The sequence below is a fragment of the Mastacembelus armatus genome, chromosome 6 (genome assembly GCF_900324485.2).
Source record: "Mastacembelus armatus chromosome 6, fMasArm1.2, whole genome shotgun sequence".
NCBI classification, from domain to species: Eukaryota; Metazoa; Chordata; class Actinopteri; order Synbranchiformes; family Mastacembelidae; genus Mastacembelus; species Mastacembelus armatus.
In genome coordinates, this window is record NC_046638.1 from 24617897 (window position 1) to 24640023 (window position 22127).

At 40.9% G+C, this 22127-nt stretch overlaps 1 protein-coding gene across 2 annotated transcripts; it reads right to left on the reverse strand.

Annotated features, from left to right (window-relative positions):
* Positions 1 to 1083: 1083 nt before the first annotated feature.
* Positions 1084 to 20438, reverse strand: sema3e (sema domain, immunoglobulin domain (Ig), short basic domain, secreted, (semaphorin) 3E). Of its 2 annotated transcripts, none has more exons than XM_026312209.1 (17): positions 19615 to 20438; positions 10135 to 10295; positions 9765 to 9824; positions 9335 to 9454; positions 7798 to 7891; positions 7431 to 7547; positions 6823 to 6965; positions 6611 to 6725; positions 5987 to 6056; positions 5764 to 5908; positions 5196 to 5421; positions 4945 to 5036; positions 4510 to 4551; positions 4100 to 4266; positions 3709 to 3776; positions 3233 to 3366; positions 1084 to 3150 (listed from the first exon to the last, which is right to left on the reverse strand). In XM_026312209.1, the coding sequence occupies exons 1-17, from the start codon at positions 19733 to 19735 to the stop codon at positions 2650 to 2652; spliced, it is 2376 nt and encodes a 791-aa protein (XP_026167994.1). In that variant the 5' UTR covers positions 19736 to 20438; the 3' UTR covers positions 1084 to 2649. The 2 variants fall into 2 exon arrangements, with proteins under 2 accessions (XP_026167994.1, XP_026167993.1); XM_026312208.1 differs by having other exon boundaries at positions 3709 to 3779.
* Between the last annotated feature and the right edge of the window lie 1689 nt (positions 20439 to 22127).

A 22127-nucleotide genomic window follows, 5' to 3' on the forward strand; every position in this document is an offset into this window, starting at 1 on the left:
ATAGCTTGATGTTGACACTGACAACATGTGCTACTATCAGTCAAAGCTTGTTTACTGTTTGCCCTTCAACACTCATTTTCCACTGCCTTAGAAACTGTCACTGTCTCTCTGACATTTCCACTTGTAATAAAGCATTCAGGTGCACTGAGTCCTGGTACAGCACTATGACGACAAGAAGGAGCCCTGTCGACTTCACACAGAGACAGAACCATGTGCAGCAGCATGATCATTGCAACATCATTTGGCTTTTTGATCCCCTTCTAGATCAGTGAATGGATTTATGGTGATTAATTTCATTATATCGACCATTTGAGCACTGAAATGCACCCTAACCCAGACTTAAGCTCTATTGTTGCATCTGTCCCAAAAGCTGCTTGGATGGCATCTATCTATGGAGTCAGAAGCTTCATCTACGAGAAACAACAGCCAGCTTTGGTTCCCAAAGTAAAAATAGCATTTGTGAGCTCAACTAACAGGACCAGTCCCATAGACTGGATTGTAATGTTTGAGCAGAGGGGTTCAGGGCAAAGTAACAGTGTTAAACCCTGACAGAGACAGGGAAGAGGGAGCTGTGATGAGGAGGGGAGCTGGATGGAGCCTGTTGCTATGGTAGCCATGTGGAATAAATCAGCAGCATGAATTCCTCTCTCAAATGCCTTCAGCACCCCACTGACTCAGGTGGACCTAGACAGAATATGAATGATTGTGGTGCACCAGTGAGCAGCTTACTGTACAGAAAGAATTATGGTTCATTTCATCAAGATTTAACTTCAGTTGGTCCATATAACATTTATTGTAAAAGCAGCATATCAACATTGGATATATGGTCTATATACAGTAACATACTGTAATGTAGTTGTAAGCAGATATATGTGTGTACTGTACATGTTAATTTTCACTCTTCAGAAACAAACTGTAATATAGTAAAATGTGTCTGTAACAAGACAAAATATCTCTGTTATTATTGCCATCAGATATAATACTTTACTACTATTGTAGCTACCTCAATTCACCAGCAATTCACACATTCCAGAGTTTTAGGAGACAACACAATTGTTTTTAATATTATATTTACTTGGCAGATTAAATAACAACAGGGCATTCAGAAATATGAAACTAGTTTATTTCGTTTTTTCTATGTATATTTGGTTTAATCTACATGACTGCATAAGGTTTTTATCTCTATCTTTCTTTTTACTATATTAGCTCAGACTCTAATATCAGTGTGTGTCTACACACAAAGTTTACACCAAGGAAGGATGGCAGGTATTTGTAAGCACAATAGCAGATACAACATTTTTAAAATCCTAGTTGATGAATCCTCAAGCAGAATTATGAGTGATGATGTAATAGGCAGAGACAGAAAGAAAAAAGAGACGAGATAAATAAGGCATAGCATGACAAAAGACATAATCCTTCACACTCTATTATTAATGTAACCACTACACTGATTTCACTGTAGCATCAGATTGCTTGATGTTTCTGTCAGGATTGACAGAATATTCATTAGGCGGACTCATCACTTTTGCTAGTGGCTTGCTTGGATGGTCAGCTGACATTTATCTTTCCTTTCTCTTCAGTGGGAAATGTGGTTACTGCATTGGCAGTAATTATGACTAACACTGGTCTGAACCATCCAAAGGGCTGGTTGGTGATGATGGGGGAATAGAAGGTGATAAACGAAGGGGACAAACACTAAGAGAAAGAGGAAGGAGTGGCCAGAAGTGAACAGTGAATAATGACTTTCTGAATACACAGTTATACTTACCAAATGTTCACACAAAGACCACTTTGAATATATAATACAATATACACTACATAGAATACTGTTAGAAAATTTATTCACAACCATAGATGTAAATGTAGACACGATAACATTAATATCCGCTGATATGACCACTTTTTATCTACTCCAACAAGTGCTTAAATTATGTTCAGAGGGCATAAATATAATTAAATGCAATCATATGTATGGTGGGTATAAGCACACACTGTATCATAAAGTTCCAAACACTTGTCACTGTACAAAAACAACACTGCATTTTCCAGTTTATGACATCTAAGTAACCAGAGAACTCAAAGTAGAAACCAAGAAAATAAGTTATCATTGTACCAATAAAATCCTATCAACATGGATATTTTCTCTCGTAACAGATACAATAAGAGTTTGTCATATTTTGCCATTTAGCCAGAAAGGTGGAGCAGAGGTTGAGTGCAGCTGATTTGGGCTGGGTCAGTCTACAGCAGCTTATATTTTATGTTCTGCCTCTTCAGATCAGAGGCAATGTCGCTTATTTAGTCCATCTCGACTCTGCTCTGCACAGACACTGACGTTTATCTGCACTACATAATCAGTTTATACCACATAAAGCCAAAACATTGCCTTTTCAAAATAAATGGAAACAAGTATTGAGTCATAAACTTTTATGACTCAATACTTGTACAACACTACAACAGTTTGACATTCTGCTACTGTTGTTCTTCTGTTGCTGCTCTTGTTGAAAGCAAAGTGAAAACCTTTTACATCTGAGTGAATCTGACCTTTATATATGTGTGTCTGTGTGTGTGTGTGTGTGTGTGTGCGTGTGTGTGTGTGTGTGCGTGTGGGTGTGTGTGTGTGTGTGTCTGTGTAGTAAATCTCTGTTCTCCTCAGGTGTCCAAGGTGTGCCTGGGTGCTCGGTGGGAGTTCTCCTCTGCCCTTCCTTTCACTCTCTTCTCGCCTACCGAAGGAACATACTTTCTTTTGGCCTTTTTACGTTTTTTATCAGAGCACCACACTCTCTCACAATACTCCTCAAATGTCTGGGCATCTCCATAGCCAATCAGCTGGAGAAACTCCTTATACCACAGCCTGGGTTGAGGCCCTGGAACAGAGGAGGGCACCAGAGACCTGGGGCTAATGCTGGGGCCTGGTGGGGAGCCCACAGAAGAGTGGCATAGAGCTATACTTTTCTCATCCTCCCCATCATTAGCTTTGTGGATCACTGAGTCCACCCTCTTCCCTGCAAGCACGTGTAGAGTGATGCGTAGTAATGTGTGCACATAACCATGTTCCACAGTCTGGCACACATACACACCAGCATCTGAGCTTCTCACACGTAAGAACAACAGCCCATGGGAGGTCATGATCACACGCTCATCACCCCGAACCTACATGGAAAGAAAAAAAAAGTGAAAGTGTATATATAGTTTTAGTTGAGAACATTTGCATGTATTTGTGCATCAGACTCACTTCATGTTTGTCTCTTTCTCTTTGTACGAACCAGACAACTTTGGCATGAAGTGATCGAGGCACACATTCCAGTAAAGTGCTGTTGCTCTCAACACCATAGACCAGCTTCTCCTCAGCTTTGTGCCACTGGTCACCTATGCACAAATACATCCATATCATAAAAGATAGTGAGACAGGAGAGAAACGGCTATGACCTTACATTGGCTGGAAAACACACTGTGCTACTACTATTTATTGCCACATTAGAGAGATATTAACCTTAACATTAACACTAACACTCAGAATGCAATTACACATGAACAAGAGTTTTTTCATATTTTATCTTGTGTGTGCATTTCTTGTATAAAGTGTTGACATACACCAGTATACAGACCCACAGTAGTACGTCTCACAACATATTGTGGTACCAGTAAATACACATTAGCATGTCCGTTCACACACATGCATCACATACAGTAGTCATTTAATACACTAACCTTCAATTTGAAACCCATTACACAGCTGGACGGCGTTGCCATGGCGAACATCCTGCCGCCTGAATCGTCTGCTGCAATGGGAGACAAGGAAGCAAAGAGAGAGTAATTTTGAACATGTGATGAACATGTAAGAGATGGCTGAAAGGAAAGGAAGCAAAGATAAGAAAGAGGAGAGGAGGTGATTACATGCAGGAATGTAGGCATTACATAACACCTAGTTGTCATGTCTCTTTGTGCCTGAGATAATGACTTCGGAAGTCTCAGAGCACTGTGACATTCAGGGTAAGATGCTGTGATGGTGCAGAAGTGGCGCAGGTGTGAACACCTGATATCACACATACACATCTGCAGGGGAAAGATGGGGTCTTCTCTCAAACGTGTGCGCTGTTACCTCTTCGTGTAGACTCCAGCTGGGTAGTATCTGGAGCAGGTGAGACCATCCCAGGCACAGTAGGGGTCTCTGGCCAGACAACAATCAGCACATTCAGAGCCATAGAGGTCACAGTGATGTAGTCTGACCTGGGCCACACCCATTTCCGACCCAACATACAACTGTTGCTGTTGTGCCAAAAACACAGACCGTTAATATCAAGATACTGTTTCATTGGAGTCACATTTCAAATGTATCCTTGATGTCTTTATCTCATCCAGCTCAGTCAGATATCCACAACTACAGTTCACCACAGTACATCTCAATTTGTCAGCACAAACTAATGCAAAGTGTTGCAATGTTATCATCTTGTGGTTAAACTACAGAACTGCAGGAATGAACAATAGTATGGGTTCAGATGCTCCACTTACCCTTTTAGATGATATTATGATCTCTCTTATTGGTACTGCCACCTGCAAACATGAAAAAAGTTTATTATTTTTCATAAATGACACTGAATTGGTGATTTATCATACGGTGTAAAAATAAAGTAAAAAGAGATGATTAAAATTCATGACTTCATGCTTCTATCCCTCCCTTAATTACAATAGCTGCCACTTTCAGACTAGTTGGAAATGTGACTGATCAAAATAAACTGATACAGAAAATCATAACTGTGCCCATGTGATGATTACACAGAAACAAATCAGCAAGCTGTGTTTTTGAAACAGTCCTTTTCATTGTGTTACAGCAGCAGTAATAGTCTACAGCATGAAGTGTACAGCAGAATTTTTGAATTTACAGATTTGTGCCTTACGTAGAGTAGTGTCCTTTGCTTTCACATTTTGTAGCTAAAATTGGACTACCTTGAATACTTGCAGCTCTTCCAGCAGCACCTCCTCCATAGTGTCTGTGTCTTTGTTGTAGATGGTGATAACTTTCAACACCACTGCGTCGTCTAGTGAAAAAAAAGCATTGATGTTACACATTTGCCTACACAAAGGTTTGTGCAGTAAAATACCTTATTTCTTTGAACTGGCTCGCTTGTTTGGTTACTACAATAAAGGGGGACTTTGTTTGGATGTTTTACAGTCTGTAGCCTATACTATGTGTCTACCTGTGCCAATGTACAGGACATGGTAGTGTCCATCCTGGGCTTGGACTCTGTCCACAGCGATCTGGGTTAGTTTTCTCCTGCCCGGCTCTGTCTGCAGCAGTACGGGTCTGTGGTGTTGGGGAAGGACTGGACGATACATTACAGGATGAGAACGCACAAACCGTAAAACCTCATCAGGAAACTCCTTAGAGCTTGAGAGGCCACCATCATTCACTTTACTGGCACACTGTTAGAGAGAGGGTGTGACACAAAAACAGAGAGAAGGAAGGAGCAGGGGCAGATACAGAACAGGCCCATTAATTGTGTAGCGGCACTATCTGCAGTGCTGCTACACAGTGTGCATACGTTAGTCTGGCTCACACTGTCCCCCATATGACCTGCTAAGGTAGCTACAACGGTGCTAACGCAGACCAGAGTTGCCTTACATGCTTTCAACAAAGCAAAACTGTAGGGCATGTAGGGCAACTCAAAGGACATCTGTTGTGGACACAGTCTAATGGGGAGTGATGTGAATGCATAATGTTGGTTCCTTCCATAAACATTACTTTACTGAGGCTTAAAGACTCACAGATCCAGGTCGAGGGTATGGGACTCTGTCCTCATAAGGTGTCCAGTGATGCTCGGGTCTCTCTCGGAAAGCAAATGGACCGTTAAAGGCCGCTCGAATGTCATCCATATTATAGACACACACAGCATAGCCTTTAAACACCGCACTGCAAGGGAAGGTTTGATTAAAGTGTTGATGGATAACAAAAGTGACTGAACAGTGAAATGCTGATGCCATTTCCCACCTTGTCGTGCTAAAGAGCCCAAAGATTTCTGGATTTTTCCCATCCCTGTTCTTGAGCACAAACACATCCTCTGAAACACAAAATGTAGAATTTAGCCTAAGTAAATAGAACATCCTAAACATCAGCATGTTGGTATTGTTACTGTCAGAAAATTAACATGCTCCATGTAGGTCTGGGCACTGTTGGACTGAAAATACAGGTAATTGTTTTGGAGCCCTGCTATTACTCCTGTAAGGTTGGAAAACTGGTTAAAAGGTTCATGATTGTGCAGCAGATGGTAGATCTTTTCCCAGCTGGTTAGAGGAGGGAATATCTTAGTACTGAGTGGTAAATAAGATATTCTGGTAGGGCCTGGGATGTACACACAGTGATTTCAGCCATTCTGTGCTCACTGGATGTGCATCCGAATTATGGTTTTGGTTTTTGCAGCTTTCTCAAATACAGTCTTCTATTTGCTGTAGGTGCCTGCCTTAGTTCGCTGGCTGCAACTATAAAAAGATTTTTTTATGTTGTCAGTGCATTTCTAGAAATAGGGTTGTAGCTGCAGATGTGCACTTCTGTCAAGCATAAAAACTAAAAGTTTAACAATAAATAATTACAAAAAAAATGTGCTTGTAATTCTACCGAGATCATCAAAGTGTGTATCAATGCCATTTTGTCCAGCCACAGAGCAGATCAGACGAGTTTTCAGGAAGGAGCTCCATCTGTTCACCAGCATCCTCTGTCCTCCTTGGTCATTCTGCGAGATGAAGGCACATATAGATCGTGACTTCACTGCCAGTACTTTGACTATATCATGAAGATATTAGACATTGCTAAAGCATTTGCTGTCTCACTGCGCAGACTCGTCCAATGCGGGTATAGATGGCCTTGTTCACTCCCTCTACATCCATTTCCCGCTCAGTGAAGAAGAAATAAACTTTGTCATCATCCCTGTCATCATTGTCAGGAATAACTGCTGACCCCACAAATTTAGGTTCTGTTGGAAGAAACATTTTTAATAAAGGGTCTGGAGTGAAACATAAAAAACAGTGATAGCAGGTAATGGAGGTAATGTAGTGATTAGGTCTGGCACAAGGAGTATCTCTGTTATAAATCCTTAATTTTAATTCTGTGAGCATTGTATATGTTGTATTCTGTTAAAAAGAAAGATGGAAAATACCTATGGATGTGAAGATATTGTATAAAGATTTTAAAAAATCTAAACAACACCAGGTGAGAGAAGTTACGTCTTGGCCATCGATGCATTTTCTTTAACTTTTAAGACCTAACTGAGCATCAGTCAACCTACTAGGTTTGGGAAGGAACATATGTACAAACCTTCATAAACCTTTAGAAATATATTTTTTAAAAACACATTAGGTGGTTTTGCTGGATATACTCTGTTTGATTGTCTTAATATTTAAAATGAGATATGAGATATTTTCCTGCAATGGGCACCAACCACTGAGTTGCTGCCTGTCGTCTCTTTCAGTGCGTGTGTAGCTCCGGTTGTTGAGTCGGCACAAAGCACCATCATTTTCCCAGTAGTCGGTAAACAGGCCAATGTATAGCTCTCCCCCTTGTGTACACACACAAAAAAAGCATAAATTCACTTTAAAACAATGCATATATTATTAAAGCTTCAACCCCTTTTTACTACGACTTTAATACTGACACGAGGCCACAAGATGGCGGTATTGACTCAACAAACTTAGCAAACCTCTGAGGCGTGGAATTGCATAGTATATATTCAGCCAACTGAAATAAAAAACATACAGCTGTGCTTTTGGCTCAGCTGGTGGTCAGGTAATAAATGAGCGGTGTCTTACTGGAGAGTGTGGAAGTGCAGGGACTGTTGGGGTCAAATGGACAGCGCCCTTTGCCACTCATAATACTGTCTTCTTGAAGAGCAAACAGCCTGTCCTGAGAACAACACCCACAGACATGCAGAATTATCTACACATAAATATGCATGAATATAAATGCCAGACACCTTCTTAAACTCTGTACTATTGCAAAGGTTTTAACAACATCCAGACAAACTCCAGGAGAGAGAGGATGAGGATAGAGGGATCGAGGGAAATGAAAGAGAGGGGGATAGAAATTGATGTATGAGAAGGAAAAAGGAAAAGAGATGAAACAAGGAGTGATGGATGGCCAGATGACAGAGTAGTGTCTGAATGTGTATCACCAAATCTATATTTTGCTCTTACATCTTAGTGAGTCCACTGTTGGTAGTTTTCTGAACTTGCAGGTGATCGTTATACATGTTATACATTCAAACATACTTAGTGCTGAGCTGCCTACAGAACCACGGCTCATATGTTATGGATCACCACACTGTTCATGGCTGTCACTGGCCGATCAGTGAGGATGTCATCTATTGATTGATGAGTAGCCATGTAACGCTGCTGTGCTGTGACTAGCACTCTGACTATATGCATATGACTATATCAAAATTCAATTTCTAGGTCAAACTCATCCATCATATAATGTGTTATATTATAACCAAATGGAAATGGGTGAAACAGGCTGGAACAATATTACTCTATTTGCAGAATGTGGACAGTGTCTATTAAATATGCATATGTGCATAAATATTTGATTTGTCAGATAATGGTTGACATGATAAATAATATTTCCTATCAGAGTTTATTATTATGTAAATATAATAAATGTCAATTGTAGACTTGATGTTAATCTCATACACACCAACTATGAAACTTATGTGAGTCAGACTCATTGAGAGATTGGCTAAAAATGGAGCAGCCAGTTATAGTGAATCCAGCTTTGCTCATTCTTTGCATGGTTTCTGTGTGGAAGGTGTTATTGGCCTGGTGGACCTACTGGACCAGTGTTGAAATACATGGCAGAAACCTTTCCCCCCTTCTCGCTTTTTAACTACATCCAGGACACACACACATCTAGGAATGTTTGACATCTGGGAGATATGTGTCATACTGTAAAAAAAGATGCTCACACTGATGTGTGCAAGCAATTTTGCATGCACACTCTTAGTCACACAAAGCAAACAAATCCCACCAGGGCAGCTGACATATATACATTTGAACTGACCCCACAGTATGAAGACAGAACATTAATCTTCCCTGACTTCGAAGCCCTTCCTGTAGCAAGCAGCACCTGGCATTTTCTCCCCATTTACCTGGACAGTAGTGGCATCATTTTTTAATAAAAACAACTCTGTCCCTCTGAGAATAACAAAACTCCACCCTCTCTTACTCAGTGTTTTTCCCATCACCACCTCACACCCCAACAACCACAGAACTATGATTTCTGGCTAAAGAAAACGTTTTTTTTTTAAAAAATCACTGTAAACCAAGCTCTAATTCAGTCCTTGGCACTCACCTTTCCCGTGTGTCCCACTCTGACCAGGCCACATATGGGATTAAATGCTCCTGTCCCACAGACCAGCAAATGGGTCTGGTTGTACTGCTGCAAAACCTTGATGTAGTTTGCACACTCGAGCTATTGGAGGAGATGCAGGGATGAGGCAAGAGGTTCAGTTAAGTGGGTCAGGGGTGAAGATGGAGGTTTGAGATGATGAAAATATTGTTATTAGCATCAGTGCTTAAGATTAAACAAAGGTTAATGAGATATGTAAAAAACAGTCCATATCTAACAATATCTATTCTGTAATGGATGTATAATCAATGAAGTATACTGTACATATAAGTGGCAAGTTAATCTAGATCTTTATCATCTATTCATTTGTACTTTGCCCTTGAAAATCAGCTCATTCTGTCAATGCCTTATAGAAAATCATATACTCCCTTACATTTCCCCTCCCCTTCATCAAACACTCCTCGATCTGAGATTCTGTACTGGCCCACTGGGTCTGAAAGAAAACATTTACACTCAGATTTACAATAGTGTTGTTTCACTTTAAAGAAATTTTGAATTTTTTTTTGCACATGAATAAAAAGGCTCCCCAACAATCATTTTTTATTCTAATGTAAAAATATGAGTAGTAGTTTACCCTGATCAAATTATCTTACAAGATTATTTTGCTGCTTAGTCAGGTTTGAATTCAAACCAAACCTTTAACTGAAGGTACTGCTTTATATTGAACACAGATGAAGACACACACTCATACCTAGTTTGGCTAAGTTCCCATTTCTGACAGTCAGGCATGAAGACAGGCCTACCTCTCTGTGGTGTGAATTAACATGGTCCAGGCTAAGGGAGAACAGAGTATTCTTAGCCCCAACATAAAGTCTCTCGTGGCCTTCATCTAGCAGCATGGTCTGGGGCTGAAGAGATGCTCCATGTCCCTGGAACACCCAGGTCCTGTTCAGTTGCCAAAGCTCTGCAGAGACAACAAACCATACACAAAAATTAGACAAAAAAATTATGGCAACACAATAGAACTCTGCAAAGCTCGATACAGTAGATAGTTTGGTTTTTATTTTACAATGAATTATCTTGCCTGCACTAACCAGCCCCTTCCTCAATGGATTTCTAACTGTTCCAGTAACCTGGTGTGAGTCACCACTGCTCCCATGACCAAGGGCACATTGCAGCATGTGTTTCTCATTCATGACTTCCCCAAGCAAATGGCAGAGAGCAGCAGCAAGGTTATCTTTCCATCTCATCTCTCCATCCCATGTGGCATCTATGCCTCCTCTCACTCTGTCCAGCTATGCTTATATGTGTCATTAGCTCTGTCATAAACCTACAGTGCATCTTGTTTTTATCGTCACTAAAAGCTCCTGTACTACAACAGAGCTCAAAGCCGATAGCCCAGGTAACAGTCCATACCAATTAACTGCTTTAAGGGATACTGCTAACCCTTGACATAGACAACAGAGAACACATTTGGGAAGCCATAAAGGCACTTGGCAAAAGCATGGATGGGACTATTAGGATATGAGTTCTGGGAAAGACGTTGTGATTAAGGGGAGGAGCATTTGATGTACACAATCTGGCCTATGGTCCTCTTTACTGGCAAGCAATTTTATCTGAGAGGAAACGGAACTGGTCCCTTTATCAGCCATTAGTTTGAGATCAGCTGCAACTCCCTATCAGTCTTGCTTTAGGTGGTTTGAAATGCTGCTTTAAAAAAGAAGCAGTGGACCATGACAGACATGTCATTTAATATAAACACAAACTCATCAGAATAACCACAGAACTTTGAAAATATCTTATTTGAATTCAGAGCCAGTAGTCTGCATGAACACATACATCCACATGTGCAAACACACCCAGTTTTACTTGATCGAACCTGACAGGCTGCTTCTCTATACCTGCTGTCTGTGAGCTTCTGGGAAGCAGGGTTAGGGGTGAAGGATTTAAAGTAAGTGTCGAAACCACAGGGGGGTACACTTCCTCAGGGCTGCACTCGTCTGAAAAACTTCATTAACACATGACTGGGTCGGACTGGGTGTCCTTGTAAAAGAAGAAAGGGGAATCTGTTATGTGTTAGCAAAGCTTTTGAAACCTGAGGCACATTTAAGCAAACAGGTTAAGGTTTGTGATAAAATTTATAACACTAGCCTCGCACTGTATTTTCGCCATTTGTTCTACTGTCATGCATGTTAGGCCATCCATGCCCTACTCTCCAGCAAACTCCCTTCAGACAAAAACAGGGGGAAAATGGCAATGCACACGTCTGTTATACTATGCCAAACTTTCAACTAGCTAAAATAATGCTGAAGTGTCTCTACATGCTGGAGTTGCATTGGGTAACTGTGTGATTTGTTTTTTTTAATCCGAGAATACTTGATCTCCAAGATAGATAGAGAGTGTTTATCTGATTGTTAAAGATTACTCATAGCAGCAGCATACACTCCATGGAAGGTTTAATTTGTTTAAAATAGGATTAGGTATCCATGGGTGATTGTGTCCATTTTGTTGCTATTAAGATTTCTATGTTGTAGACAAGTAACTGTTTAAGTAGGGTTAGATCTTGGGTAGTTAGGTGGTAGAGAGGGGATGTGGCAGTGGTGTTCTGCCAGGGCTCAGACATGCTTCCTGTAATTATCTAATCCACACACACACAGGCACACTGCCTCTCTCCCCCTCTATCTCATTACAATTCCCACTGAGTTAAGTTGAAATTGGATCAAGGACAGTCCCCTAATACATTCCAGTCCAACTTTATTACAAGTGTTAGGCTTGCTCTCAAACAATCAGCTCCTTCTTTGTGCGAAATCAGATCTGCAGCCACTTATTGAGATGACGGACTTAGATGTCTCTTTAAAGTGATGGAGTAAATAGACCATAAGCCAAACCCATTTTTCCATCTACCTTTCAGTCGACTTTGGTAATAATGATGAGTGGCAGCTGATTTATGTGGACAGAAGCACGCACAGAGACGCATTCAACTCTGTACAGATACATTTCACTTTGTAATTCTGTATATGTAGCCATTTAAATATGACATGTATAGTGTTCACCTCTGTACTGGAATGACTCCATGCATCTCATTTGACTGAACCAAACCTGGGAACAGAAACTCAAACCCCCATCCTAACTATAAGGAAGGAAGAACAAAAGAAAGAACCTCTCCTATGTCCAATATACAAATGCAATCAGGTTTATAATAATAGTTGTGGATTAATCCGTTTAACTACTCATGATTACAGGGATAATTGGTAGATCTCCTGATTACACTGACACACTAAGAGACACTCAGCATGCAGATCGGTTTTAAAAGAGTCCGCCTCTGTCATTATGTGCACCAGTCACAGACAGTCAGTCACTGAACACACTCAAGGAGAGAAACTGGGGATTTCTGCATTTTCCCCTTTCCTCCTTCTTTCTCCTCTGTTTTTTCACCGTCTGCAGTCAGTGAGGACTCCTTAGCCTTCAGCAAAAAGAGCTGAGAGAAGGAAGAGGAAGAGGAGGGTATTCCTCCATTAGTATTTGAGCCAGGGAGACACATGGCCCTACTTCAAAAGGAAAACACAGAGAAAAAGGACTCCCTCAAGACAGATACTTTCATCGGCTGTCTGAGGAGTGTTGAGAGATTTGGTGAAGTGAAATCAAGTGGAATGAAGTTTTTCATCTCCTCTTTATCCATGTATAAAAACACTGTTTAGCCATAGTGGGAAAGACAATATGTGTATAGTTTTGAAGTGTGTTCGTGCTTGTGCAGTAGCAGCCTACTTCTGATTATGGGTCTCTTAGCAGCTCACAAAAGATTATATAAAGCATTCCTCAGGAAACTTTAAAAGACATAGTACATTTTGTTATCCTTATTTGATCATTTGCCAGACCCAGATTTTATGTCAGAAATTAAGGTTACTGAGTGTTTGAACCTGTGCGGCAACAGAAAAAACACAATTATAGAAGTGATAGAAGTCAAGAATAAGGAGTTAGTCTCTTCTCCTAGTGCCTGAGAGAGACTGTGGAGTCCATGGGTCATGAGCTGAGAACTGGGGTGTTAGGCCATTATCGAAATATGGCCTCGTGTTCACAAATCTTCTTTTGTGTGAGGGAAATGATATCACAGAGCTAAACAAGAGCCACATGGAGATTATAGGAGGGAGAGAGACAGGGAGAGAGAGAGACAGAGAAAGAGAGAGACAGAGAGACAGACATAGGGGGAGAGAGAGAGAGAGAGAGAGAGAGAGAGCGAGAAACAGAGAGAAAGACAGCGGGACAGAGAGAGACAGAGAAAGAGAGAATGACAGAGAGACAGAGAGAGAGACAGATAGAGAGACAGACCATCCTTCTTTCTAATAACAGTGTATATGCCGATTGATGTTATGAAAATCAGTAGAATATCTGTCATGTTGTTGTCATGTCCGACCACACAAAGCTTTTCATTAAAAATGAAGATATTTCCAAATATAGACTAGTTCTGTGTTTGACTGACATTTAATCAGTCTGTCCCCATTCGTTTGAATAATGCAGCCAAAGTGAATTAGTTATCGATGTGTCTCATTGCCTCAGTAAGAAGCTGTAAAATATAAACTCATTTTCATTTGACCTGCTGTTTGCCAGCATCAGATGAACCAGCGACTTGTATTGTGTTATTCAAGATCAACAGTCTTGCTTCTTTTAACAAAACAATGGAAGAAAAGTAGTTTTTAACCTGCCAGCATACAATAAACAATATCTACTTGGTATTTCTTTGTCTTTGTTAGGCCCGAGATCTCTGTTTCCTGTCTGTCTTTTATTGTGGTCAGTTTCCTGTGTTCCATTTCTGTTCAGTGTTAGTCCCAGGTAGCCTTGTGTTTCGTTGTTCATTAGCCAGATTCCGTTCACCTGTGTTAATTAGTCTTTAGTTCCGTGTATATGTATCCCCTGTCTTCCTTTGTTCCCTGTCGGAGCATTGACAACGTATGCTCGTTGCATGTTCCTTATTTGGTGTGACATATGTACCTGTGTGTATGTGGCGAGTTCCCCAGCCTTTGTATCCCGTTTCTGTCCTGTCTGCCTGCCCACCGTGCAGCGGAGATTACTTTTTTGCCTGAGCCCTGGATGATCCAGGGAGAATAAAGTTTGTGTTCCGCACTTGGGTCCTCACCTCTCCTCCTTCAACACCACCACCGCATCATAACAGTCTTGAAGTGCTCAACCCCTTGTCCTCAGTTTTTCTTTCATTGTATTATTGCAACACACTCTCTGAAGACTCCAACCATCTTTGTGCCTTCTCTCTTTTTCCTGTGTCACAAACCAGCTCATCTCCTCTCCCTGGTCCCTTCACTGGAAAAAGGTCAAAAAGGATTAGAGTTTCACCAGCTGCCTTCCCTTCTGCACAGCTCATTAATGAACTGGAGAGCACACACACACAGACACAATGGAGAGAGAAGGATGGTGTGATGTATGAGAGAGAGAGATGTGTGAGGTGGTCTGGAGAGGGGGCTGAAAAAAACTTTTTTTTTTCCTTTGCTGACATATAAGGTGCGATTTATCTAATCATCACCATACCCTCCATTTTCCACTGGTTTGCTGTGACTGCCCTATGGCCGCAGCCTAATGTGGTAACGTTAATTATAGCTCTATGCACATGTAGGCACATTAGCTTTAAAAAATATAAAGATCTCTCCATTTAATTTCAGGTAGACACAACTTTAGGCTATATCGGTATTCCCCATCTCACCCTCAAAAGAAAGTCACCTACAGCAACATCAGTTCAAGGTTGTAAAATAAAAAGAAAGCTTTTTCTTGTCTGGAGAGGAAAGTCTAAAATTACATCCTAAAAGGGGGTTTCGTGCTGCTGTAATTGCTACCCTGAGTAATCCCTGCATTCTCACATGCATGTCCCTCAGCTCTGTTTGCTTAAATCTCACAAATTTACAGTGATGCAGAAGAAAAGAAAAAAGTTTATTTCTCAAATGCTAAAGGAACAATGGGGAAAGCAATGTGTCTGTTTAAACAGTATGAGCTGAAATATACAGTATGATGTTCAGAACAGCTTAACATCATAGGGTAACTGTATAACTGGATGAGGCAGACCTGAAATATTTATGTCTTTACTGAATGATTATGACTTCTATGTAAACATGCCCTTAACTGGATCGCACAGTGCCCGGTCATCGAATTATTGTGAAGTTCTGTTCCATGTGTTTGTTGTAGCTGCTCTCACGAACTTTTTTCTCAGATATGTTTTCACTAAAGAAAAGCCTTTCTGCAGTAATAACCTGCCAACTCATGTCATTTTTCAGGAATGTGAAAAACAACTTTTAGATTTTTTTCACTCAGCTATTTTTTTTACTATAAGTAGCAGTAACAGTACATCAGCTCTCTGATCAGGACGCAGATAATAGTTTCTGTGACTGCACATTACCACAACAATTCTGCACAGGTAGTGTGGGTGGGTTGAAATGTTAAGCTTCACTAAACCAGGAATGTGTAATTTGTCCAAAAACACTGCTGATGTGAACTGAGCTTGACTAAATCAATATGAACTGAATGTCCAGCTTCACCTTTAGATTTAAGCAGAGTTGGTAATGTGAGGGGGAGTCTATCAGCTCAAAGGGTTAAAAATGTTCCCTCCTCTAGATTGTCTCCAGATCTGTCTCTCCCTCACAGGTAGCTGGATTAAGATATTAGCCAGCAGCTATGCAGAAGGGAAATGACTTTGGTCTGACTAGGGCATCTCTCTTATGAAAACTGCTGCATCACACTCTCTGCACCTCAGGCCAAGAATGGTGACAATACTGTAGAGGCAACAAAAGAAGTGTGGCCACCTACCTCCAACCTGCTGTGACTCTGACACATGCTAGCTCTGTAACAGCTTCATTAGCAGCTGAATTGATGGCTTTTCTACAAGACGAGCCCATTTCACACCACAGGCCTGGAGATCTGAGAAGAGCTGATGCCAAGAGCCTTTGGCAGTGCAGATCCAAATATCATTTATCTGTTTCCAACGGTATAAAAAATAGTACAAAACAAACACTGCTCTAATTTCTGGTCTATAGTGATCATGTCTCCCTAGAGGACATTTCTATCTATAAAACCCAGGACTTATGGAGCTTGATTGGCCAAAAGTCCAGGCAGTTGAAATGTATTGCCATCTGTGCCTCCGTACTTTTAAGGCTAGACTTAAAAACTTCCTCTTTGACAAAGCATATAGTTAGGGCTGGCTTCAGGCAACCCTGAACCATCCCTTAGTTATGCTGCTATAGGCCTAGACTGCCCGAGGACCATCGGTGCACTGAGCTCCCCTACCCTAACCCGACCCACCCCCCCCTCCCTTTCCCTCCCCTCTCTTCCTCTCCTCCCACCTCATGTATATTCCACCATTGAATCTTACTAACCTTGTGCTCTCTCTCTCCCCTAGTTTGTGCTCTCTCCCTCTCTCTCTGTTCTCTCTGTACCTTCTGCAGGTGTCCCTGGTCCTGGAGCTGTATATAGCTGATGTGCAGTTACTGGCCCCACCAACTTGCAGTGTCTATTTGTTGTTTATTGTTGCTGTTCTTTTCTCTCTGCTCTATCCACTCACCCCAACCGGTCGAGGCAGATGGCCGCCCAAACTGAGCCCGGTTCTGCTGGAGGTTTTTTCTTCCGTTAAAGGGAGTTTTTCCTCTCCACTGTCGCCAAGTGCTTGCTCATAAGGGAATTGTTGGGTTTTTAGTTTTAGTTTTTGTAAAGTGCCTTGAGATGATTTGTATTGTGATTTGGCGCTATACAAATAAAATTGAATTGAATTGAATTGAATTGAATCTATGCATAGCCTATGTTTAAGGTCTTTGGAAGCCAGATGACAGGCTGACAGTCTGGAAGACTGGGGTCAGTTGTCTCAGTACAGACTCTGTGATTGTAATGCAATACTCCATGTGATTTGGCTTTTAGAGCTGGAGTTAATTGGGGGTGTAAGGAAATGAAAGGATGACTGGGATGAAAGTGAATCAAATGCATTTGGAAAAATTACTGTCTAGACAAGAAAATGAGACTAGATGTGAAAAAAGTTTAAATGATAATTTTACACGTGTGAAATGTGGCTAACATCAAAGCATGCAGAGATATACAATATACTGCCTGATAGTAACGTTGCCCTTGGTACCTGTGATAATGTGCCCACAGAATTAATTCCCAGAACTTACCAGAAAGTCGATCTGGTATTTTATAGAGATTTCTATTGATTCCATACTTGGTATCAGCTCATATGACCAGGAGCAAGTTAAAAATATTCTAATGCTGATATTATTAACATTTCTTTCCCATAAACATTTTCTTCTCTCAAATCAGAGAATCTAGTTACAGTAATATTTTCTTGTTAAAATTACTTCCCTCTCTGCCTGTGTTTAGGTTTGGCTCTGTGTGCGTGTATGATTGTATAAGTTTGAGTCAACTTAAGAGTGTGTGCAGATTCACTGGTAAAAGCCATGAGGCATATATTAAAGCTGAGATGTTTTTCATTCCATAATGATAGGATCCAACTTCAGCCTTTTCATAGCCAGCCAGAACACGTATCAGACGGGAGAGTGAGAGGTGCAGTGTAATCACTGTAGCAGCTTTGCCCTCAGGTGGCTAATGAATATGGTGAAATAAAAAAGTCATAATTGATGTGGCCTTAATGACTAAAGTAATCAACACCCACCTACTCACTTTTGTTGAAATATGGATTTTATGTTTTCTGAAGTAAATACTTCCAGCTTTTTCAGTTTCCTTCAGTGTCTTCTTTTTTCCAATCAGTTCTCACTGTAAAAGTATTGTACTGTACATAAAGGTCAGAAATAAAGTCATTACATACAATAAAACAGCAAACCCTCCTCACAGACAAAATTGATGACTCAAACCTGTCATCTTTCATAGCAAACTCGCTGCCGCATATTTATGAGTTATTGACCATCCAAATTCCACACCTATATTCAACCATGACTAACAGGCTTATGTAGAATCATCACCTTCTGTTGCTTTGGAGATCAAAGAAGCTGTGAGAAAAGGCAATGTTTACTCAAGAGTTTTGTCTACATAAAACTCTCATTATTGTCTAAGAGATACACAACAATCAGTCTGCATACCAGTGCATGCACATCCAGATCACACACTCCCACACACACATAAACAGGCACACATAAGTGCAGTGTTTTTTTTTAAGACACACACACACACACCTTCATCCATTCCCATGTCCAAAAAAACACTCCATATCTCTCCCACTATCATATGAAAGAAAGCCACATAGTGGATTCTCAGCCACCATGGCCAAGTGACCAAGACAAACTAAAGGAGACTCCTAAAATACCAACAATAAGTGTAGTGATGGAACGTAACTAAGTACATTAACTCAAGTATTGTATAATTTTCTTAGGTATCGCTATTGTACCTGAGTATTTCTGTTTTCTGCTACATCAAAATGCTATAGTTTCATTCACTACATTTATTTAGATTATTTATTAACATTTATTTGATTACTTTTTGGCATCAGATATGTAGTGCAGTATAATCAAAAAACTTTATTGATCCTCAGTAGAAAATACACAAGCTACCCAGCAATATATAAAGTCATTCTGGCAAAAATGTTAGTTAACATTAGGTTCACCTTTACCAGCTGCAACATGAAATACAGTAAATTAATACAATAATGCATGAATAAATCTGATCAAATAATATAAAATAATGTGAGATGTGCCACTGAGTATTTTTTGTTCTGGTGCTTTAAGTATATTTGGCTGCTAATACTTTATACTTGTACTTAAGCAAACATTTGAATGCAGACTTTTATTTGTAACAGAGTATTACTACACTATAGTACTTATACTTTAGGTTAAGTGAGGCAGTGAAAAAGCATGCATTTCAAAAAGCAAGAAGCCACTCTGAGGAATCCAACAGTGCATTGTGGCTTTTTCTCCAGGCCTAAAACATAAATCTTCAGTGACCATCTTATTACATTGTAATGATAACCTGCGGCTTCCTTGACTCACTCGCAGGAGATGGTGCTTCTCACACTTCACTATATTTACAGAACATTTTCTGCATTGTTTCATTCTTGGCTGTGTTATTTTGGACATATTTCTATTCACAGTCTACATGCAGTATATCTTGAGGAGAAATTTTTCTTCTGCAATGAATGTACAAGGCAAGGAATGCTAGTTCTGAATGAGACCATAACCTATAGAATGTCTTTGCTTTTAATTGTTGCAACACAATATCACTGCAAATCACTTTGTGGCCAAAGTAAATTGAAGGTAATAAGAGAAGCACTGACGAACACATTCTGTGTTTCTTACCTTTGTGGGAAAGCCGTATCCTCGGATAGATGCTGTGGGCTGTGTGAGTCATGTGCAGCAGAAGAAGATACAGCAGCATCATTGTCAGAACCACAGTCCTCATACACCTTGCTATCCTCATTGAAAGACATAAACCATGTTTACCGAAACAAAAAAACACGTGAGTCTGGTCACTATGAGCAGCAAAGTCTATGAAAAAGATAAAAAGTCAGATGGTCCTTGCTCTGTTCCTCCAAACACGGTTTCATAGTAATAGTCTCAGGTATAACAATCAAACAAGTATACTTAGAGGCAACAATCCATTTTCTGACAGTCCCTACAGTGTAAATCACCCAGATGTATCTGCAGCGTCTAAGCACTCTCTGCTTTCTACTATAGCAGAAAGCTGCATCCACCCACTGCCTCGGTGGACAGGATAGTGCTCTGGCTATTATCCTTGCTCGGTCTTAGTAACCAGGGAAAAAAGAAGTCCAATTGCTACATTCATGCTGCAGTGCCCGCTGCTTTCTCTCCATATGTCAGTCTGTCTGTTTGTTTGTTTGTCTGTCTGTATGCCCAAGCACACAGATCCAATTGTTATGATCTGATAAAAGAAAAGAAAATGAAAATAAAACAAAAATCAAGTCTATGAATCCCACAAAGGTGTTGGATTAAAAAAACACATAGAAGTCCTGTCCCTGGAGGCAGTTCTGTAGCTACTGTACTATATCTTCAGGCAACGTTCCTCCTGTTGGGTCCACTGGAGCCCGTCACTCTCTGGATGGGAGCCCAGGAAAAGGCAGAGAGAGGGGAGGAGTGGGAAGCCTCGTGCCTAGCGTGCGGTCTCTCTCCACTGGTGAAGAAAGTGAATTTGTAGGTCCCCACTCTGCTCACAGTCAGGGAGGAGCCAAACCTCAGCTCAAACCTCAGCCAGTCAGTTAAGACAGTTTCTAACACAACTACTGATCTGGGCAGAGGCCGCATGGTGTGGTGTGTGAGGGAAAACCTCTGTGTGAGTGGCTGGTAATATGAGTAATATGAGGAGGGGCTATCAGCTCAAAGGGCTGAAAATTACTAATGTTCCTTCCTCCAGATTGTCGAGATCTGTCTCTCCCTCATAGGCAGCTGATTAAAGTGTGCTGTGTCCCCAGACAGGCTCTGTAAAACTCTCCCTGGCTCTGCTCTAAGAAATACTGCCTCTCATGTCACTCTACGGACCACTCCTTGCTCTCCCCTCCTCCTTCACCACTTCCTTTTTGCTCTGTTTTCATGAGACTATTTGCATTCGTGACTGTGCTTGATGACATTTATTCAGCCATTGCCACTATTGTGGAAAATATTCGCTCTGAACTCATTGGCACGCAGATGTGTCTTTCTGCTCTTGTTTTGTCTGAGGGTCTACAATTTTCTGAATCTGATTAACAAACACAAACACACATGCAAGAAAAAAGTGTCCAAGATGGGACAGAGTTCAATATTGAATTTGTAGAAAATCCCACAGGCATCCAGTTACTTGAGCAGAGTGTTGACTGTCCTGTAAATTTCTCTTTACATCTGTTTCTCTGCATCTCTTCCCCATGAGTGTGGCGACACCAAGACGTCTGGGATCTGATGACACCAACTCCCACGCTGCACCTGTTCTTCGCCAGAACAGAAGGACTTTGTGTGAGGAGGTCTTGTAACATATACTGTTATTCCATTGCCTGGTGCAATTATAGCATCTCATCTATTGTTGAGATGGAAACAACTGTTCAACATCAGCCTTTTCAGTCTCTTTAGCCACTATGTCAGATTAATAGCCAATTCAGGGGACTAATGGACGCAGGCCAGTGGGCACAGTTTCCACCTGCTTACACGGGCCCCTCTGTGACTGAATGAGTCTCTACTACCTCACCCAGTCTAATAGCAGTAATCAGTCACAGATCTACCTCAGTCAAAAAACAGCAACAGCACCAATCCCCCATCCCTCCATTCATTTACTATCCCTCCCTCACTCTGTCCTTGCTTGTCTCCCTTTTTCTTGATTTGTGTTATGCTTTCAGCTTTTGATTCTTCCATTAGCATGATTCCAGCTGTGCTTGTACCGAGGACCCTCCCGTGCAGCACTTCTACACATCAGGAGTAACCAAGCAGCTATACATCCACTCTCTTTCCCCTTCCATTGAAATTCTGTCCTCTTATGAGTGCTTCCGGGAATCTACCAATACACTGAATTTTTATTCAGCATGTAATGCACTGCAGAGGTATTGGCTCTGCAGTACCTCAGGTCTGTGAATGCATCAAATTTCAGAGGGTAACATTCATGATCACAAAACTTGACACGTAGCTTCCTTCCTGCTGTTTCAGGAAGCCTGTGTCTGTGAAAAGACTGTTTCATTGAGTGCTGATCTCCAGCGTTTGTTTGAATAGGCCCTGTCCAAACGTCTGGCAGCATTCTTTTCATGTTCTCTGAACACAAAATATTTTCATTCATGTTAATGATGTGTCAATATCCGCCCTGCTCAGCAGAAACCTCTCTGACCTCCTGTTTGACC